At 40.7% G+C, this 22141-nt stretch overlaps 1 protein-coding gene across 1 annotated transcript in view; it reads left to right on the forward strand.

Annotated features, from left to right (window-relative positions):
* Positions 1-22141, forward strand: part of SLC9A2 (solute carrier family 9 member A2) — an 83139-nt gene that overhangs the window by 44835 nt on the left and 16163 nt on the right. The window contains exons 3-6 of the mRNA XM_019668726.1: positions 7161-7378; positions 7845-8047; positions 19000-19089; positions 19618-19688. Coding sequence (XP_019524271.1) covers positions 7161-7378; positions 7845-8047; positions 19000-19089; positions 19618-19688 — 582 coding nt within the window. The remainder of the gene's footprint in view (positions 1-7160; positions 7379-7844; positions 8048-18999; positions 19090-19617; positions 19689-22141) is intronic.

A 22141-nucleotide genomic window follows, 5' to 3' on the forward strand; every position in this document is an offset into this window, starting at 1 on the left:
TGAATAATCAAGCATTTGTAATAGTTTGAATTTACTCTATTTAACTTTTGCTATTTTAAGAAAGATTGTTCAGTTTTTAATGCTTGAATCCTCCTTTAAAACCATTTTTTTTCTTGCATTTTCTCATATGTCAAACTCACTCTTCTTGGTTGTCATGTTTCCTGGAAGAGGAAATCCATTATATAATAAATTCATGCCTGGAATAATTAATTTACCTCACATGAGTGAGTACTTTATTCTGAGAACAGGCAGTGTACCCTGAGTCACCACAAGACCTGGCTTTAACCAGCACAGGGAAAGCTCTTTAATTGTTCTTCATCACTGCTAATGCTTTGCACTGATTAACAGAGGTCACTTTCATATTTGGCAAAGTTTTGATTGAGAATATACAAATATGATTTGTGCTGTATTTTCCTGCAATTGAATCCATACTTTTAAAGATCACTCATGAATATAGAGTGGGAGCAAAACATTTTGTAGCATTCCTTGCTATCAGTTTAATTGTAAGCAATTCCGATTACAGAAAAGTCTCCTAATGTGGGAACAGAAATTACAAAATTGACTCCTCTTGAAAAAAATAAAAACACTTATAAACTGAATTAGCTGATGCATGGCTTCACCGTATGTATGTAAACACAGATAGGATATGGACTTTTATCTTTACAACTAGAAATCTGCTGTCACCGCCCACCTTTGGTATCGATGCCTGGTCCCTTTGGTTAAACAGGTCATGACCATCTGGTTGAACGGTTTAGGTCTTCGGACCATTCAGTAGACTCAGCCAGCATTAGTTGAATTTGCACATGCAGCATGATTCACAGAACCATGCCAAGCATGGTTGACCGCTAGCCCCTGCTCTCCCCAAGCATCCCTTCTGTTAGGAAATGAATGTCCATAGAAAGCTGGCTTCGTTGACGGCTAGGATGGAGTCACAGAGCGCTATAGAAAGAAGTATTGGAATTTTCAATTCCAAAAACAGCCAAATGACAGATCATCTAAATAGAAAGTCTAATGCCCCCCACCCCCGCCCAAAGGCTCTGTTGAGACAGTATTAGCTGGCCTGAGTTTTTTTTATGCTGAATTTAGAATGATAGTGTGATGAAGAAAACCTCAATTGCTGGTGAATATAAAAACCACTAATTATAGTGCTTTAGCTATTCCTTCTCTAAATTACTGATAATCACCATACATTTATGTTACAACGTAATGTGAGGCAAGATAATAACAAAGCAGACTGCACCAGTGAATTCTATGCATACCTTACCTCCATGTGGAATTGAACCTCCCACGGGATGGAACCTAACACCTGTCAAAACATGGTCATGTCTTGGGGTGTTATATGGGCCAGGTGCTGCATTGGATTATGAAAACAAAATGACAAACCGTCGTCGCAGGAAACAAATTGACTCCAACCTCTAGGTTCGTGTCCCTCCAAATCTGTCCTTCACATGTCCTTCCCAGTTCTCTGTCTAAAATACAAATCTGTTCATACCACACCACCATTCCTGTTAACAATTCCATCCATGTATCCATATAGTCATTGATTCAAAACACATTAACGATGAGCCAGACACTATGCTAAGCATTGGTGACACTTTTTTTTCCCTCCATGAATCTTCTGTTGGGTTGGGGAAAGAGATACTAATTATGTGATCAAAGATACAATGTCTCACTTTCCCTCCAACCTTCAGAATAAAGTTCAAATTCCTAAGCATAATATATAACAGTGTCATTTGTCATTATCTGGCCCATAAACTTCTTTGATCCTCATCTCCTCTCCGCCAGCTATCAGTCATTCCACAGTTCCCTAAATATGCCAACCTGTTTATTTGTTTCCACATGGCCTCTCCTGTTGTTTGACTTACTTCCCTCTTCTTTCTGCTTGGTGAGCTCTTCACTTATCCATGAGGACTTTGCTCAAATGCCCCCTCTTGTGTGGCAGACGTAGCGATTTCCTTGCCTGCACTACCAAAACATCGGTGCCACTCCCCATTTTTAGCACTTGAAATGTTGTTACAGTAATCTCTCCATGACTCTTCATTTGTTGTACTGGCATCTCTCAAAAGGAGAAGCTGCATCTTATTTGCTTTCATCTTCCTAGACCTCAGCACAGAACTGGACCCAGAGGAGATGCTAAGAAAATGTTGGTTGATATTAAATTGTTATTTACCATTATATTAATTAAATATGGAGATTAGAAAAGGGAGGCATGGAAAGTGGGGGAAGATGATTCAATGACATGAGCTAATAAAAGGAAGTTTGTATTGAAATATTAAAGGCCAATAGTTTTACGTTTGAAGGACCTTTAGGGTTAAGAAATTCAACTGGAATTTTCTACAATGTGTTGAGTCTATTTAGGTTATTATTTTGGTGTAGATACCATCACACTGATGTTCAGAATCAGGGTGAGAGGCTGTGGACTTTAGGCATGAAATCCCATGTGTTCACATGAGGATGGAAAAAGAAATCTCATCTCTCAGTAACGTGCAGTGCTACTGAGACATGCCATGACATGACGTTGTACCCAAGAACACTTCTGCCCACTCCATACTCCAAACCAATATGGCTGAGGACAGTCAGCAGCCTGCACCATTCCTTAGCACTATATGTTTCTGGTGCTGCTTTCAGAAAAATGAAGCAGACTCAGTTTTATGGTGACATTTGTGACTGTTAGCTGTAGGTGATCTAGGAACAGGACAGAGAAGGTTTTATTTTTCTCTGTTCCTGGGAGACTGTATTGTGTTTGCCTTCCTAGTTGGAGGGAGACTAGCTCATTTGTTGTTTTGTGTCCTTATGATGTTACTGAGTGAGGTGGTTTGACTTCAAGTCAGAGTATACTGCAATGGAAAACCTCTTTGCAATGAACACTCCTCCTGGCCTTTGCTTGAGAGGCCATGTACAGAGAGCTGTAACACCAGATCAAGGACATTGGGAACATTTGTCCCCAGGGTGCATGGGGCATCAATGTCACAGACGTGCCCACATTTCCTGACCAGGGCACTGCCAGGCACTGAGGCCTCTGGAACCCACTGAGAGCGTGCTCATCCCTTCAGCATCTTACCTGTGCTGGACGGAAACAGAATTAAGTTACAGTGAGGTGTCTGGCAGACATGAGCCTCAGTCCCGGTGTCATGTTAAGGATACAAAGCAATGGAAATTGATCCCGTGGACATTCATGTAAAATTAAATTTTTTTTAATTCCTACACCAAAGCTGTATTTTTCAATCATTTCTGAATAGAAATTTTTGTTAAATTACTCACATAATGAACTGAAGATGAATTTTTGCCTGTATGGCTCACATTGTGCCCAGTGACTGATATGAACATCATCTCAGAGGGAAATGTTTAGCACATTCACTAAAACGATATTCTCCAGCTTTTGAACAATCACTTTCTGAAAGATAAACAAACAAGCAAAAAAATCTGAAGTGAAGAGGGACAGAGGAAAATTCGGTTGGTATGAGAAGCATAGGAATTTCAACTCTATAGTTGATGTTTTCTTTTAAAACATAAAAGTGATTAGAAAAAGCTGGGTAGTGAGTACTTTGATGTTTAACGTTCTCCATTTTTTTTCTCTAAGCTTAAATGCTTTCTATTAAAATCATTGTGAAGCATCTTTTGCATAGCATTAGAGAATTTCAGGAAGTAATATGGCCATTACAAATTGTTTTGTTACAAATTTTCAACATGTCAACATTTCTGAAAGGCTTGTTAGTTTGTGTTGCTGTGTATGTCTTTTCTTCATAAAGCATATTATGATTCAGATTCTTAATTTACTCTGGCTTTCACCCTCATTACTTTTTGGCATATCTCACTTTTTAAAGTCTGGTTAAAGAAACATTAACGCAAAGTATGACAGATGAAGATGTTCCGAAATGTGCTTAACCAATGGTTTATGTTCAGGTGGGTACTGGCAAGGCGCCCCCTGCAGGCTCCCTCAGAGATTGCCACTTTCCACTCTGCTCTCCGTGCCTCTATCGCCGGCTGGTCTTCTTTGTCAAATCTGTGTGACAGAGCTCCTGCTAGCTTCTGTCACCAAGCAGATGTGAGCAGCTCTGGCCACACTCATCTGGGGACATGGATTTGGTTGTGGCCACCACCACAAAGGAGGTGAATGCCAGTGATGGTGTGGTCCACTGAATAATGAACCCGCAAAGATTCTCATCCCCAGAACTTGTGAATAAACATATTCATACTTTACATGGCGAAAGGGACTTCACCGATGTGATTAAGCTGGGCTTTTGAGATGGGGAGGTGACACTGGATTATCCGGGTGGGCTTGATGTCATCGCAAGGATCTTGATGAGTGGAAGGCAGAGCGGTCAGAGTTAGAGAAGGAAATGTGTGTGACCAGGAGGCAGAGGTCAGAGCGATGTGACCCCCAGACAAGGAATGTGAGCAGCCTCCAGAAACTAGACAAGGCAAGAAACAGGTCCTCCCCCAGAGCCTCCAGAAGGAACACAAGCCCTGTTGCCACCTGCGTTTCAGCCCCAGTGGAAGGGAATTTGGACTTCTGAGCTCTGCAAGCATAAGATGATCAATTTGTGTTGTCGCAAGTCACTGAGTTCTTGGTAATTTCAGACAGCAGCCATAGGAAACTAATACAAACACGCTTGTGCTTGAGAGAGCAGGAGCAAGGGCCTGGCGGGGGAGGAAGCCCTCGTTCTCATCAGAGATAATCGGGCTCAAGGTGAGCTTGGAAAGAGTGAGGGTTAAGTTGTTAACAGTGCTGGCTTTGCGGCGGACTTCCTGGTTAAAATCCTGGCACCGCCATTTATTAGTGGTGTAATCTTGAATAAGTGGATCTCTGTCTGCATTTGTCCTCTGAACTGTAAAATGAGAATGATAATAGAACTTGCCTCCAAAGCTTGTTGTGAGGTTTCACTGATACAATACTGACAATTTGTTTGCACAGTACCTGGCACAGAGGAGAGGTGTTATAAACACTGTGACTATTATTATTATATAAGCCCTTAGCTATTTAAAGGCTGTGCCATGTGTTTATGGCTGCTGGATTTTATTAGCCCATTGAATAAGGCGCTCTTTCTTTTGGTAACAATACGAATTATGCATTCCTCGCACATAACAAATGGAAAAATAACAAATGGAGAAATACCTGCTTATTCTGGGGGCAGTGACATGGTGGCTAAATGCATGGTCCTTGGCTAGGTGGGATTGTTTTGTTTTATAATAATATGTGGCACAAAAGTAAATATACACGCTTTCTGTGTGAGGAGCAGGTCTGTTCCTTGCAATGAAATACGTTCACGGTTACCTGCTTAGGTCTTAACTCAGAGAGCTCTCAGGCTTGCATTCTTATATCCTCGGACTCATAGCAAGGAGGATTTCCCTAAAACATCAGAAAGCCTCTCAGGAAGAGAGGACCATGTGCAGTGGTTGGGGGTAAGGGGACACGTAGAGTCATCATGTTCTAAAGTTGTGAGAATGTGGGAACCTCATAGATCCTGACCAGCAGTGGGATTAAGACATGGGATCACACCGTGGAAGGAGAGGGACAGCTTCCTGGAATCTGTTTTATTTCATTCTACAACACACTTGATAATGAAGTCCTTTTGGTATGTTATAGTAACCGTGTCCCTGTAGATGGAACCTACTATGAGCTATCATCCAGCTTATGCCAAGTTTCCCTCTATGGGTGGCATTTGAGTTGGTCAGGTGTTGCCTTCCAGATAGAGGAGCGTATGTGTAAGTGAGGCAGAAAGGCAGCAAAGAGCAGGGAACGCTTGGCAAGTTACAGACAGTTGAAGCACATGGTAGGTGCTGGGAGGCGAATGGGGTGTAACTGGAATTGTCCACTGAGGGAAGCGTGCGAAGAGCTTCAGGGGTCCAACTTAGGAGCTGACCCGAGAGCCCTTCCCTTACTGGAGTGTACAAAGGTGCTATATTAAAATAGGCACTGTGAGGTCCCAAAGTATGGGATATGTTGGGGAAAATACGCAAAAAGCATTTCTTTCCTTTAGGAATTCTCAGAGCCTATTGATATATTTTAAATTTCCCGGAAGTAGATACAGTAGATAAGTAGAAATGAGACCTGAAACTAAGGCATCGGGACAAAAAAGAGAGAGTGGGTCCTAGAGACACTCAGGATGACAGAAACAATTGGTGAGCAATTATTTGGACCAAACAATAGAAAACAACTGGTGACCAATTATGGTGGTGGTGGTGGGGGTGCGCTGAGGAAGGGTGGCAGTGGAGAGAAGGCCAATGCGACCACAATTTCAGGTTAAGCATTTTAGGCAATAGCTTAGTATGTAAGGTACCAGAGGAATAGAAAAGATGAATCTTGTTTTATAGGAAGATAATTGGTCTTGAATTTATTATGGACTTGTTGATTTTTTGTGTTTTTTTTAATTGGGGAATTGGGGAGGGGGACCAGCCAAGTTGTTGTTCTTCAATCTTAGTTGTAGAGGGTGCCAGTCACCATCTGGCTGCCTGTTGGCAGCTTGTGGCCTCAAAGCTCAAGGTGCTATGTTACAATCTTAGTTGCGGGTGGGCGTAGCCACCATCCCATGTGGGAGTCGAATCAGCAGCCTTGTTGTTAAGAGAACACACTCTATCCACAGTGCCAGCTAGACGGCAGCTCAGCTCAAGTTGCCAAATTCAGTCTTAGTTGTGGGCGGGTGTAGCCCACCATCGAATAGGCAGTCTTGTTGTTAGGAGTATGTGCTCTCACCAGCTGAACCATCCTGTCACCTCTTGGCAGTTTAGTGGAAGCTAAGCTCGGGCACAGCCTCACTGGCCCATGTGGGAATCGAACTGGCAGCCCTGTTGCTCAGAGCTCATGCTCTTAAGCTAACTCTTAACCAACTGAGCCACTTGGCCGACCCATGATGGACTGGTTTTATTTGCGATGCTGACATGATAGCTAATGGTGCCAGTGTCCACAGACCTTTGAGAATGTGGAGCTGGGGTAAGGATTGCTGTAGAGGACAAAGCTGGGCAGAGCCAAGTAGTACAGATGAAGACCTCCACAGATAGTAGGGTTTCCAAGCAAATCACATTCGTTTTTAAAAATAAGTCCATAATGTTGTGCTCATGGGCAGAAGGGTAGAGCCATAATTGAGTTCTTAAGTGTTAACTCTTATATTCTGATTAGGATCATTGTCATGTTTAAATAGAAGCTGTATCTTTTCTTGCAGAATCATTGCTTGTGCAATGACTATGAATAAGTATGTGGAAGAAAACGTATCTCAGAAATCTTACACGACCATCAAGTACTTCATGAAGATGCTGAGCAGTGTCAGCGAGACCCTGATCTTCATCTTCATGGGTGTGTCCACTGTTGGGAAGAACCACGAGTGGAACTGGGCCTTTGTCTGCTTCACCCTGGCCTTCTGTCTGATCTGGCGAGCACTGGGTAATGAGCACGTTTCCCCAAATGAACAGTCGGCAACAGTCCCAAAAAGAATGGGGCTTCTGTCTCCTCCCTCCCCTTTGCTGCTGCATCATCTTCTTTGTCTCCCTGTCTCCATGTTCCTCATCTCTTCTTTCTCCTCCTCTTCATCTTCTCTTCCTCCTTTCTTCCTCTTTCTGTTCCTCTCTCCCTTCCTGATCTTTTCTTCCCCGAGCATTGTCATGCCCTTGTTATAAATCCAGTTAATCCCTCTTAGCTACTCTGATTCCACATTTTCACCCATTATTTTGGAACAACAAAGGCCCAGTAGCCTAGTAGTACAAATACAGCAGAGGAAAAGAGGGAAAGATTCCATGGGGCATATTGTTAAATCCTCTGCCTTGTCACAGAAGCACAGAAAATGCATCTTTGTATTTACACATTCTGGCCTTACACAGTCTGTTTTCACTGGTTTTGTTTTCCTTCTCAGGTGTCTTTGTCCTGACTCAGGCCATTAACTGGTTCCGGACGATCCCCCTGACCTTTAAGGATCAGTTTATCATTGCCTATGGGGGGCTCCGAGGTGCCATCTGCTTTGCGCTAGTGTTTCTCCTTCCTGCTGCTGTGTTTCCCCGGAAAAAGCTCTTCATTACAGCTGCGATCGTCGTCATATTCTTTACTGTCTTCATCCTGGTGAGTTGAGTTTTTTCTCTCAGCAAAGTGCCTCCTTTTACCAGGATGAAACCTGATCTTTCAGACTATCATGATGAGCATCTTTCACAAGATGCAACTTTGCAATCTTATTGCAAAGCTTTGCAATAAGATGCAAAGCATCTTATTGAAGCTTTGGTTGTTATAATGTTAGGAAAAGTGATATTTTCTCATGTCACTGGATTGTGCAGCTGCCTAAGAGAGTCCAGTGTGGTCACTTGGCCTTGACAGAGGATACATTATTTAAGGACTCTCAGCTAAGTGATCTAAGCTTACTACTGGAAACTTACGAACTGTGCTTGCTCATCCTTGTCATTTTTTTCACTCTCTGACCTAGTAAATGTACTAAGTAAATGCTACTTCTGTGATGACCTTCCAACAGCTACTTGACATGAGTTGAGTGCTTAGCAGTGTTTCTTTTGAAATGGTGGGATGGGTACATTCAAGTTTAATGATGGGAGGCAGAAAGTATGGCAGGGAGAGCATGGTCCTGTGTCGGGATCCTGACTTTGCAAGTTAATCAGTCTCTTTTCATCAATAAACCAGCCTTTAGGAGATTATAGGTTATGGCTACTGTTTAGTAAATATGTCTTGGGCTTCTGCTATGTGCCAGACAGTGCACTAGGAGCTCAGAATAAGTGAAACACAGAAATGTTCCCGTCCCTGGAAAGCTTATATTCCAGGGAGGACAGCAGATATAGAACAGTTAACGCAATAAGTAAGTGAGGTAGAGAGTATGTTAGGAGGTGAACGATGCTATGTAATAAGAAAGGGACCGGGCATGGTGACTATGGAGTAGTGAAGGGGGTTACAATTTTAAATAGAATCATCATGGCAGGCAATAATGAGAACAATGACACTTGAGCAAAGGCTGGTGGGGGTTGAAGGAAATAGCTAAGCTGAAGAAACTTCCAGGCAAATGGGACTAAAGGGCAAAGGTCTGTAAGCATGGTGCTCTTGGCCAGTGTGACTGGAGGGGAGTGGGATGAAGGAGGCGAGGGAGGTGCTGGAATCCTAAGTCATGTAGGGCCATGCAGGCCAATGTCAAGACTCTAGCTCTCCTCCCAGAGAAATGGAAGCCATCAGAAGGTTTTGTGCAGAAGTGTGATGTGTCTTGACTTCCTTTGTAAAAAGATCACCCTGGCCACTGTGAGAAGATACTATTAACAGGAAAGAGTAGAGATGGGAAATTCAGTGTGGAGGACAATGCCATCACCAGGTAAGATCAGCGTGGTGGATGTACAGATGGTGAAAGGGGTGAGATCCTGGAATACATCCTAAAGGTGAAACCTACAGGATCCCTTGATGGGTTAGACTTGGGGTATAAGGGAGCGAGGAGTCATGGAGGACTCCAGGGTTTTGGGTCTGAACAGCTAGAAGGATGGACTTGCCCTCCAGTGAGAAGGGGAAGCTGTGGGTGGAGGAGACAAAAGTGGGAGATTGATAATTAATAAAGAGAAAAAGAAAAAAAAAGTGGGAGATTGACAGTTGAGCGATGAGCACACTGGGTCAGGAATGGCTGTTACACCTACACCTGGATGTGATGAATATGCAGGGTACTGTGGGTCTGGGGTTCAGGAAAGAGCTCAGTCATCAGCAAGTAGCTGGTATTTGAAGCCATGAAACTGGACGTGATTGCCAAGGGAGTGAAAATGTATACCAAGGAAACCAAAAAGGAGGACCAGGAACTGGGCCCGGTGCAGCCCAGTCTTAAGACATTGGGGAGGGGAGGACAGGAGCTAAGGAGACTGAGGACACCTGCTAAGTGACAAAGGAGGAAAAACAGGAGATGTTTTGTTTTATTTTTAAAAAAAACTTGTTTACCGTTTGGTCACAGAGTGCTTTCTAGGTGCCTGACTCAGGTCAAAACATCTTTCATATTAACATATTTAATCCTCATGACAATTCTATGGCACAGAATTCTAGGAGGAGTCACCATCATTCTTCCCATTTCATAGGTGAGAAAACTGAGGCCCTGGAACTGAGTTTAAGTACTTTTTCCAAGTTTACACAATTTGTAAAAGATCGAGGTGGGAGTCAAAACCAGTTTGGTCTTAACTCTAAATAAAGTGCCCAGTAGAATATGTGGTGTAGATGGTAAGTATCCAATATTGTAACTCACTGAGCTTCTAGTCAGTTCTCCAAACAGGAGTTCATCCTTCATTTATTCATACCTCCCAACACTGGGGACAGTAGGCTGTCCTGTTCAAGAAATCTTGGAGAAGGATGCCTTGGGGGTCCCTCTCCTAAGTTAAGAAATGACCACTTTTTGTTGCTGTCTGTCATCAGCACATAATGGCGATACCCATCAGTGACCGCTTCCTTGTGTGAAGCACTCAGACCAGGGCTTTCCTATTTGCATTATGTCATTTCATCCTCAAAACAAAGCTTTGAGAAAGAGACCAGTGAGGCTCAAAGAGAGAAAAGAGACTGGCCCAACGACACACAGTGGTAATGACGGAAGCTGAAGATGAGCCCAGGACTCTTACTCCACAGATAAGTTTGGAACCATTGGCTTTATTGACTTCTCTTAGAGAAGCCATTGTTCAGCCGGTTATGGTTAGTAACAGTTTCAGTTACAGTTACACATGCTAGTTTGGGTTTCAACATCCCATGTTGGTTTGAGTTCCCTTCTTATACTCAGAGAGACTCGTGGGTGTAGAGGAGAAGCAAATTTACGTGTCTTTATCTCTACTGATGAAGAGATAAAGATCTTTACAAGGTCCTTGTAATAAGTCATCCACTTTCTTATACTTACACTCTACCTGAGGCAGAATTGTGATGTGAATCCATTTGCCTTGAGCATTTTCATCTCTCAGGAGCACGCTAGGGCATCCTGCTTGAGGGGAAAGTCAGATAGGGGTGAGTGACTCACCACCTTCCCTAGGCCAGCTGCCCTGTCCTTAACCCGCCAAGGTTAGTTAAAGCTCTGGATTTTCCCCATGCTCTCAGAACGTAAGGTGTCAAATATGAAAATAGAAACATGTCAGCCTAGTGCCACTAGGAACTAGGTCTGTCAACCATTACTGTCTATGTAAGTGTTTCTCAAGTCATCTGCAAAACCAGCACCCTCCCCCAACATCATGGATATAAACACTTGTAAAATACAATATAATGACTTCATAGGAAGATGTAAATCAGGAGAGGACATGCAAAAGACAAGCTCACATTTTTTAGTTATTAGATACAACAGGCATAAAATTGCATTTCTACAATCAGAACAAGCATGGGGAAAAAGAAAAGTATTACAGAAAAGTATACTATTGTTCATTGATTGTGTGTGTAGGTATATAGAGTATCATTATCACACACATATTAGTTTTGAATTTTTGGAATTGTAACTCAACCAAAAGATATAAGACGATCTATACTCATTCCATTCCCCATAGTCAATGAAAACCATGTATGTCAATATTTAACTTTAATGAACCAAGTTTTTTTTTAAATTTTATTGTTAGTTTCAGGTGTACAGAACAATGCAATAGTTATCCTTTTCACCCCTCACAAAGTAACAACCCCCCTCCCCCCATCTACTGCCCTCCCACCCCCGATATCATGCTTATCTATTACAATTCCATTGACTCCATTTCCACTCTCTACTCCATATCCCGTGACTATATGAACCAAGTTTTTAATATAACAAATGAAAAACAAAAACAAAACAGAGGTAACAAACAGAATAGTTTAGATGGGTTGGCTATATTTGGTATTGTAAACACATCAAGTTAATCCTTCCTTTGGTGATGGAGACATTTGGGTGTCAGTATTGGGAGTCTGAAGGCATAGCCCATGGTCTGCTCCTCTGATTTAAGAAACCTGGCAAAGCTCTCTTTGATGCCTGTAGGGAAGAGGGATTGCTATAGTTCCACGCCTACTGCTATCTTCTCTTCACTGTTGTCTGCCCCACTATTCTGTTTGCACAGAATAGAGACTAATGGAGTAGCCTTGACCCTGAGCAGTTTTTCTCCCTCCCATTCTCCTGGCTCTTAAGAGACTATGAATACACACACACACACACACACACACACACACACAAATACATCACAGTCTCTTTAGAAAGGATTTTTTTTTCCAGAATAAATCAATAATTAAGGAACTCAGGGAAAGAAGCCTGGAAGGAGATACTTGGGTTATAAACATAGCAGATATAATTAATTACAATCTATGTATAAAATTTTGCCTTCTGATTAAGAACTATGCATTCTCCTTCAAATGACAATTTTTGTATTGATGGGCCTATCGTTAAACTTTAAAATGTCTTTTTTCCCCTTATTTCAATATTTCTTATATGATGAGTTCTTCTATCCTGATACTGTTGAGTTAGCACTATCTTCTAAAATAGAATTCCATGTGACATATGGTTTATTATTTGAAGATTTACAATGAGGATGTTAACGTTCCGTGAACCACGCTGATAAATTAGAGAAAGTAGCCTCTTTCTGAAGCACATTGTTACCAGAATATAGTCTTGCTTGTGGAATATTGAATGAGTGAACAAGTCTGATTCCTTGGATGTGTAAGTTCATTTCTTTTAAATAAGATTGCTAATGTAATCTAAAATATAAGTTGTCCCTCTTGCTTTAAAATTATGTTCAAGATCGAGGGGAGGCAGAGTTCAGCAGTAGAAAACACAGATGTTGGAATAAGGATGCTCTGGGTTGATAGTCTGGCCCAGCTCCTAACAACCTCTGTGAGCCTCAGTTTACATAGCTCTAAGATCTGGATAATGCTATTGGATAATGGTTAGTAACTTATATCAGGCACTCTGTTTACCTACATATTTCCTCTCTACCACCTGAGAGCGGTACTAACCTGATTATTTAACTTGATGGTTTGCTATGTTTAATTATAACATTAAGTAAAATAGTAACAGAAGAAAGAAAAACTTAACATCTTTCAATGTACTTTCCTTTGAGAGGAAAAATTATTAGAGCACAATAGTTATAAATTCATTAATACCTATAATCATATAGTTGGTCCTTAGAATTCTGGAAATTTATTCAGCGGTTGTCTAGAAGTCCATCCAGTAGCAAGATTGACTGGGATTCAAGAGGCAGCAGTCTCTTTTTGCCTCCATTGCAAATTAGTGTTGTATCCACTGTGCATCATTGTCCAGAACTGTGAAGCATCTGGGATTTTTACCATAATTGCAAGTTAACAAGTTAACCTGTGAAATTTTCATGAGTGCTCGCAGGAGACACCTGGCTCCTGGTCAGAGACAAAGGACTTTATTACTTATGGCAGAATCCAGAGAACAGAGCTCCAGGTTGGTTTGTGTCAGTTTTCCACACCCCAAGTCCCATGGGGTGACACGAAGTTCCTGCGATGTTGTCTGCACGTGCAGAGGACCAACAGAGAGACAGACAGAAGGCAGACCCTGAGCTTGAGGATCTGACACTCTTTGTCTGGAGGGTAACATGACCTCATCTCTCAGGGTAACTTGTTGCAAACGCAACCCTGAAAATGGCCAAGTCAGAGTGATCAAGGCCTTGCATTATTGGCACCCCCTGTAGCGACGTGCATGACACTCAGGACCCCTGGTGGGGTCGCCTTTACCAATGATCAAACACACCCTTGCTGACTTAGCTTCTCAAACTGAAGTGAGGATGCTCACAACTGTATAGCCATTGAGTAAACCTTCAAATGAGCTTTGATATGTTAAATAATGGCATATATACATATATATACATATGTATATACACACACATATACACACACACCTACACACATATATATTATATATATACACACACACATATATATCACATGACTATATATGTTATATATATATGTATATGTGTGTGTGTATATAATGACACATTCTTATATTTAATTCACATATACCATTACTAACTAGAGTTCCATGGGATTCAGAAAAAATTTTCTTTAGTCCTACAATAAAATAACAAGATGATCAGGATTTTAAGATGAAAAAATGTAGGTGAATCATTTAGGATATAATAGAAAGAAAAGATAAAGATAGTTCTGAGAGTTTTTGTTTGAGCAAATAGGTGAAAAAAAGGTGATATATAATTTAATATCAGGGAGTCCTGTGTTGGAAGGGTGGGGCATCAGGTGTTCGTTTTATATTTTGGACATGCATATTCGCCTGTTAGACATCCAACGGAGATGCTGAGTAGGCAATTGTGTAGATGGGTCTAGAACTTATGGGAGAAGGTAGAGTGGGAGATATAAAAATGAGACTCATCAGCATATGGATGATTTTCAAAGCATGAGTCTGGAAGAAACTCTTCAGGGAGTAAGTATAGAAAGAGTAGAGAAAAGAAGACATACCAATATTTAGAAGTCAAGACAATGTTGAGGAACCAGCCTAAGAGGCTGAAAATGGTGACTAGTTAAAGTGGGAGGAAAATCAGGAGTTGTCCAGAAGTCAAGTGGAAAAAGTGTTCAGGAAGGAGAGGGTTCTTGCAGCTCTGACAAATGCAGCTGCCAGGTCAGATGAGGTGGGCAATAGTGGACTGTTGGATGCAGTGACTCTGTGTTGAGGGTGATGCGTGGCCATCTTCACGAGATCACTAAGGGTCAGCTGGTGAAGAGGAAACCACGTTGACTGGATTTCAGGGAGGAGGGTGGCAGAAAAAGTGGACACAGGAGATGATGCAGGCAACTCAGCTGTGGTCTGCAAGAGGAAAGGGGTAATAACCAGAGGAAAATATGTGCCAAAGGAGGGCTTTTGTTTCTGTTTTTCAAAGATCGGAGCCACAACAGCAGCGTGTCTGGATACCAGTGGTACAGTAGGGAAAGAGTGTTGGTGACACAGCAAAAGGAAAGGCATGGTTTAGGGGAAGAGTGTAGACATACGACAATGTGATAAGTCCTGAAAGAAAGATTAAACAGAGGGCTGTGGGACTGAAGTGAAAAGCACGAGCACCTATGTAAACAATTTTATTGTTCTTGTCCCATTTATTCCATTCTAAAATAAACACTGTATGTACAACTGGGCTTGTGATCTCTATGATGAATTCTGTAATGTGAGAAAGGCCTTATGTAGGATAGCATAGCAATGACAGTGATAGTTTGTAATACAATAGTTTTTTCAAGTTTTTCTGGAAATTGGCTGCTAAGTCAGCAAAGAAATATAAAGATAGGCCCTCCACCTCCCTTTTTTTAAAAAAAAATTAATTCTAAGGAAAAAAAATCAAGAAATCAATTTCTTTCAAAAGAACAAACCAAAAGAATGTTCATTATTTAATGGACAGTTCTTTTTTCTGACGGTACTGGGAGTAGAAGGGTGCAGGGCGGGTGGAAAGCAGAGATGGAACAAGATAGAAAACAAAGCTCACCTGGCTGTCACACTGCCCCTGCCGTCTGTTAAATGAGTCCCTTCCATCAGGTCTGGCTCTGAAGTGTGTTTATTGTGCCAAAGCTGAATGAATGGGTGAAAATTTAACTTGGGCTTTGCAAATATGTTTTGCTGTGGTTCGATGGAAAACCAAAGGGGTATCTTTGTTTTTTAACCTATATGGATGGTAGCAAGCTATTTTCTAGGCCTTATCAGGTTGCTCCCCAGGTGACCTAACTTAGAAATTTTCCAGTGTGCTAAATGAGGTGCCTTCTCAAAGGTATTCTTTTTTTTTTTCCTCTGTCTCTCCCAACCAGAGACCCAGGCTCCTAGAATATAACTTCCAGTGTAGGGAACTTAATATGACCCACACAGATGCCATGTACTCTACTTCCAAAATAGAAGGATTAAGGAAGGAAGGAAAGAGAGAAGGGAGGGAGAGGAAATAAGGCAGAACTTACCAAATAATTCCTATTGAGCATGACATGACAACTGCAAATTATTGAAGGAGAGAAGGGACGATTTCTACAGGGAACTATTTAAACAAGTACATATTTTAAAAGACAGTGTCAGTGGTTCATTGCATATAATCAAAATTTTTATTAATTTTAAACTAATTATAAATTATGCTGTAGTTTTAGAAACTTGAGTTGATCTGGGCACCAGGCCACACTTGCTTCCTATAGTTGATCAGTTTTGTTTTATTTGTGACAGTCCATTAATTTCTAGATTGTCTGTCTTATAGAAGGAATCAACATAGGGACTGGGATCCACCCTGTATTTTATCTTTATTTTTATGCCCTATATTTACAAATACTGGGAACTCATTTATTATTTACTAAATGAATAATGATTGAAAAAAAATGTGAAACAATAGTTCATGTCCTTAGAATACATTATATAGGTTTAAAAATTGCACTGACTTTGTTAATTTTTTTCCTGGCGTTATTATTAAACTAGTGTCTTTATGATATCTGGAATTCAATGAAACCCATCTTTGTAAAATACATGTTAATACATATTTATACAAGTTATAAATTACAGAATATGTGTTGATTGCAAAACTGTTATTACCTCCTATGTTATTTCAAAGTGGCAGATGTTGAAAGTGACACAAATAGAACACAAGGTGTGTCTTATACCAAATTTTTTAAAAAATCAGTTCACACTTCAGAAAGTTAAAGTTAAGCCGAAAAATGCCCAAAGCTGGATTGATGGAAAAAAACAAGTGGTCGCATTTTTAAAAAGTGTGTGTGTGTGTGTGTGTGTGTGTGTGTGTGTGTGTGTGTATTACAGTTAGTTTATATTATCAAAAGCATTCGTAAAGGCTTAAAGAGGTGCAGAAAGATGAGATGGAAGTCAAATGTATGGCAGGGAACATATCTCAACATAAGCAACCTCTCCCCCGAAATCCAATACCCCTCCTATACATATGTTCTACATGCCAAGTGGTGGCAGACATCTACCTAGCAAGGAAGAGAGTTGGGGATCTTCACTGACCTGACATTCTCACCCTCCTCCTCACCTGGCCTATTTTAGTTCTAGTATCACATAACTTTAAATATATTCGTTGATAGTTTGTTTTGATATGTGTAAGTTCTCCATCATTCTTCTTTTTCTAAATTTTTCTGGTTACATTTACTCTTCCAGACAAATTTAGAACCAACCTCTGAAACTGTTAAAAAATCCTTTGGAATATGCTATTGGAATTGTATTATTGCATATACATTGAGATAAAATTGTCATCGTGATATTTTTAAGTAATCCCATCTAGGAACTGTACGTATCTTTTTAAAACTGAAATAACAAACCTTTGATTATCCTTTGATTAAGTTTTATAGTGCTCTTTGTAAAGGTTTTGTGCATTTTGTGATAGGACTATACAATATATTATATATGTACATGTGGAGATAGAGTATATAAGTGTACATATATATGTTTAGTAACTATTTGGTATGCTACTATATATTTAATGTATTGTCTATACACTGGTACATACTATTATGTATATATTCTCTCTCTCTACATATACACATAGATGAAGATATAGATACAATTTTCATTGCTATTTTGTAGGTGTTGTTTCCTTTTTAAATTAATATATGGGATGGATTTGTATATGTTGATTTTATGTCTAGTCACTTTATTGAACTGTCTTGCTATTTTTAAATGAAAAAGGATTGTCTTAGATATTTTAGGACAAAAAAGTAGGTCATCCATGAACATCAAAAATCTTGTCACTTTGTTTTCAGTATCTATATTTCCATCTCTGTCTCTTCTTATTTAATTGAGACCTGTAGAACTGTGTCAAATAGCAGATCGGGAATATCCTTATATTGTTCCTAGTTCTAATGGAAATGCTTTTTTTTTTTTTTAAAGATTTTTATTGGGGGAATTGGGGGAATGGGAACAGTGCTGGGGAATTGGGGGAAGGGGAACAGACAAGTTGCTGTCGTCTTGTTCTTCAATCTAGTTGTGGAGGACGTTGCTTCACTGGCCCAAGTTGGCACCATCATTGCGCTCTTCTCTGGCGAGGCAGATCAGTCGCCGGCTTCTGGACGGCCGCTCACTGCGGCTGCTGGCCGCTCACGCTGGCTGCTGGCTACATACGGTAGCCCATGGCAACCCACTGCCACAGGGGCTGCAGCCTACGCCGTCGCCGGCGACTCATGGCAGCCCAGCTCCAGGTTGAGCTGTTGTTCAGCATCTTAGCTGTGGAGGGCAGTGTCACTGGCCCTCATATGTGGGATCCGAACCGGGGCCCTCTGGCATCCCAAGCGATTTCTTAACCATCGCGCCACTCGGCCGGCCCCCTAATGGAAATGCTTTTAATGTTTCATTATTAAGTCAAATGTTCACTATAGATTTCTGGCAGATAATTTAATTTTTGATCATGTTAAGGACATTTTTTTCTTCTTTGCTTACCAAATATCTTATTATTCTCTCCGTTTGCCAAGGTCATGGTGAACATGCCCAGACCTACTCTGTGCCCTTTATCATTGCTGATCCTTTGCTCGTGTTTGTTCTCTGCTATGATATGATTCCAACATCTTTTAAGACTCCTTTCCAATGTCCCCTCTCCTCCAAGCCTTTCTTGACCTACTCTCTGCGTGTCGCTCTCATTCTTCCTTTGCCTACTTTGTAGCTGTTATTGTTACATCCTTCTCCTCATAAGACTACAAAGTCCTAGAGCTGACATCTTCAACTATTCACCTTTGGGTCTCAAATGTCCAAGCCCCTGACATATATGTAATAGATGATCAATTAAAATGGTTTTAATAAATTAATGAATGTAAGAATCATTGAAAAGTTTTCTGTGGATAATACAAGTAGGTGATACCCTGGATTTGGATAATACTTTATTATTTCTTAGAATATCTTTCTATTTCTTAGAATTACGTTTTCAGTTTCTTGCATTTTGTTTCTAGTAGCAGGTGTTGGGACTTGGCCCTCTGAAACTATACCAGCTATTGAAGAGGAAGAAAACATGTACAAAATATTGCATGTACTGTGTTACATATTTGGGGCAAGATATCGTTTGTTGGTTGTCAAAGCATAGGAGAATAAAAGTTATTCTTGAATTTTTAATTTTATTTTATAAGAAAATTCACTTTCTTTTTTTTATGTGCAGGGAATAACCATTCGACCACTGGTGGAGTTCCTTGATGTTAAGAGGTCCAACAAGAAACAGCAAGCTGTCAGTGAAGAAATCCATTGTCGAGTAAGTTTTAATGTACTATAACAATTTAAATGATAAAAGAAAAAATGTTGGATTAAGTCAGTTTGACATCATGGTCCTAATTCCCTGAAGAAGAGGGAAATGGCGGAGGGTAAAGGGAGGGAGGCTGAGAAAGACATGAGTCAGGGGTGTAGAATGAACGGGGCCCCACGGTGGCCTCTCCAAGTAAGCCTGCTGAACGCCTCAGGAACACAGGGACAAGGAATCCCCTTTTATTATTCCCTTCAACCTGAAAATGTTTCTACTGGAAAATTATCGCCATACTCCCTATTTTCCAAAATTATGAATAAACTTATGATGAGAAACATAACCTAAGATTCGCTTTATATGCATGTGACAAACATCTCATCAGTTTGTTGATGATTAATTATTGTTTTATTGCTTTCCATGAAAAAAAAACCCCAAAAAGCAAAACTTTAGGGTCTTTGAAATTCAGGCATGATATAAATAGAGTGGAAATTACTGATCTCAGGTGAAAATGAATCAACGAGCCTGCCTTTTTCATTTTAGTTTTTTGATCATGTGAAGACTGGGATTGAAGATGTTTGTGGACATTGGGGTCACAACTTTTGGAGAGACAAGTAAGAAAGTCTGATGTCATTACATTATGAAGTGGCTCTGGATCACTCTAGAAGCTTGACTTATTGACTTGCCTTATATTTCAGAGTTGTAAATGTCTCCTATACTGTGCCATAGCGTGTCCTTTCAGATAAAGTTCAGCTATAACAGAGACCTGGAACAATAGTGGCTTTAACACAATAGAAGCTTATTTCTCACTTATGCAAATAGCCAGACGTAGGCAATGGAGGTTTAATAGACAAGTCCTCCTGCACAGGCTCCTTGTGGTCTCAGGACCCTTCTGTCTCATTGATTCCACCAACAACTTCCATTTCTAAAGTTGCCTCTTCGACCAAAATGTCTGGCCCAGCATTAACCATCATATGGACCTTCCAGGCTGTATGTAGGAAAAAAAATATTGAAGACACAAAAAACATGTACTAGCTTCCTCCTAACAAAGTTACCACAAGTTTCCACACAATTCTTGCGGTTATATCACATGGCCTGGCTTTATATAGAACTCAGTCATATGGACAATTTTCACTGCAAGGGAAACTGAGGAATGCAGTCTATTTGGTTAAAAACTGGCGGTTCCATTACTATTTGTTCTCCCATATGTGTTGACGGTCTTCAGAGAACCTAAGGATATAAAGAGACTAACAGAAAAGAAATATTGTTAAAGCTAGTTATCTGAAAGATTATGTGCACTTACATAACTATCTATCTATCTATCATCATGTATCTATTTACCTATCTATTTTTTTAACCTTTAAAGGCTCTGTGGTGGATAAGTGAGATTCATTGTCTCTTTTCAAGGATTTTATAGTTGAAGTGGAAAGGGTAGACTAGCGAGGCAGAATCACTGTTTAGCAAAGACTTTTGAAGGAGGTGGCCTTTCCGCTGGTCACTGAAGACAGATGGACAGGTTCTCGGCTATATTTGGTGAATGCCTCTTGCCTTCTTGCCTTGTCTCTCCTAACTTGCTAACAGACCAACCCCTCCACTGCTAATTAACATGAAGTTGATCAACCTACCAGTTTATGTAATTTAACATAAAGGAATTGTTAAGTGCTTACTGTTTGCTCACATGTTCTGACATGATACTGGACTACATGGGAAGTATAAGCTATAGACTCAGGCCTTTACAATTTTGCAATATAGTGAAGATAACAAAACAGTCACACAGCAAGTAGGGGTGTGTGTGAGAGTGTGTGTGTGTTTGTGAGAGATCATTAAGTAATAAAATGAATTAAGGAGACTTTAAGTGCAACCTTTAAAACCTGACCACACCATTTACCAATGTAGAAAGGCCCCAGGGACTTAGCCTTATTTCATCTTGAAAAGAAAGCCATTTTATTTGTGAGAAGAGAGTAGGCAATTAGCCACACAGGGGCACAGAGTAATACAACAAAACAAACTAAAATCTCCATTGTAAAGCTATGAAAACAGTGTCCGTTTATTGGGCAGTAATCACTGTTTCGGAGGCACGAGGTAGAGCAGAGAACCGTAACCGTCTGCCTTGTGACTTTCTACACTGCCCTGCTTTACATCCTTGGGACCTTCCTAAGACCCGTCCTCGTGTGTGCCGAGCCAGTGAGACAGACTTCTCTGCCCCTGGTCTCCATATTTTCCATAGCCACGCCTATTCCCCACCTACCTTCTCCCTTTCGACCCAACCACTTTTCTCCCTCGTCTAGCATCCTGTCGGTCCTTGCCTGAAGTGACTAGTGACAGCAGTACCTCAGAATAGTTTGTTTGTTTTCAAAAGGGAAGATCGGGCTAAAGATTTATACCACCCCTCTGCCTCCTAAACAGGGGGAAAAATAAATGTGAGTAGGTATGGGAATGAGACCAGCAGTCCCTGTGGCAGTTAGGAGAAGAGATGGACCCTGTGATCATGTAGGTTTTGTCTGGAACTCGGGTGAAGGAATGTCAGAGAAAGTCTGGCTACATCCTATCTTTCAGGGAGAGGCACTTTATCTCTGAGGTATGAGTCTGTTGCAGGCAGACATCTGCAAGCTGCCAGGCTAATTGGACTATAAATACTAAGGATGGCAGAGACCACATTAATTCTTGCCTGAAAGGTAACAGTTACACGTCTAACATTTTTCTCTGCCATGTGCATGCTTCATTTAATAATTTTGTGAACCCTTATGCATTTCCATGCACAATGTTTTCCAGGTAAATTTAAAATAATTTTCTGGATAGCCAAGTATACTGTATGTTGCAGCTAGAGTGGGGAAGTGGGTTCAGAGGGATTTGGTGCTGACACAGGCCACTTTTAACATTAGTTCCACACAGATCCTGTCGCTGGTACGTACATAATTGTTGATTTACTAGAGATGACATAAAAAGCAATGATAGTTTTAGGTATAGTGGGTATCTTTCCCTTTCCTCTGGAATCCTTATGCTGTGGATTTCTAGTCATCCTGCTAAATAATTCTTGAGGCATTCGATCCTTTGAGAATGAAATGAG

This window comes from Hipposideros armiger, unplaced genomic scaffold (genome assembly GCF_001890085.2).
Source record: "Hipposideros armiger isolate ML-2016 unplaced genomic scaffold, ASM189008v1 scaffold_535, whole genome shotgun sequence".
NCBI classification, from domain to species: domain Eukaryota; kingdom Metazoa; phylum Chordata; class Mammalia; order Chiroptera; family Hipposideridae; genus Hipposideros; species Hipposideros armiger.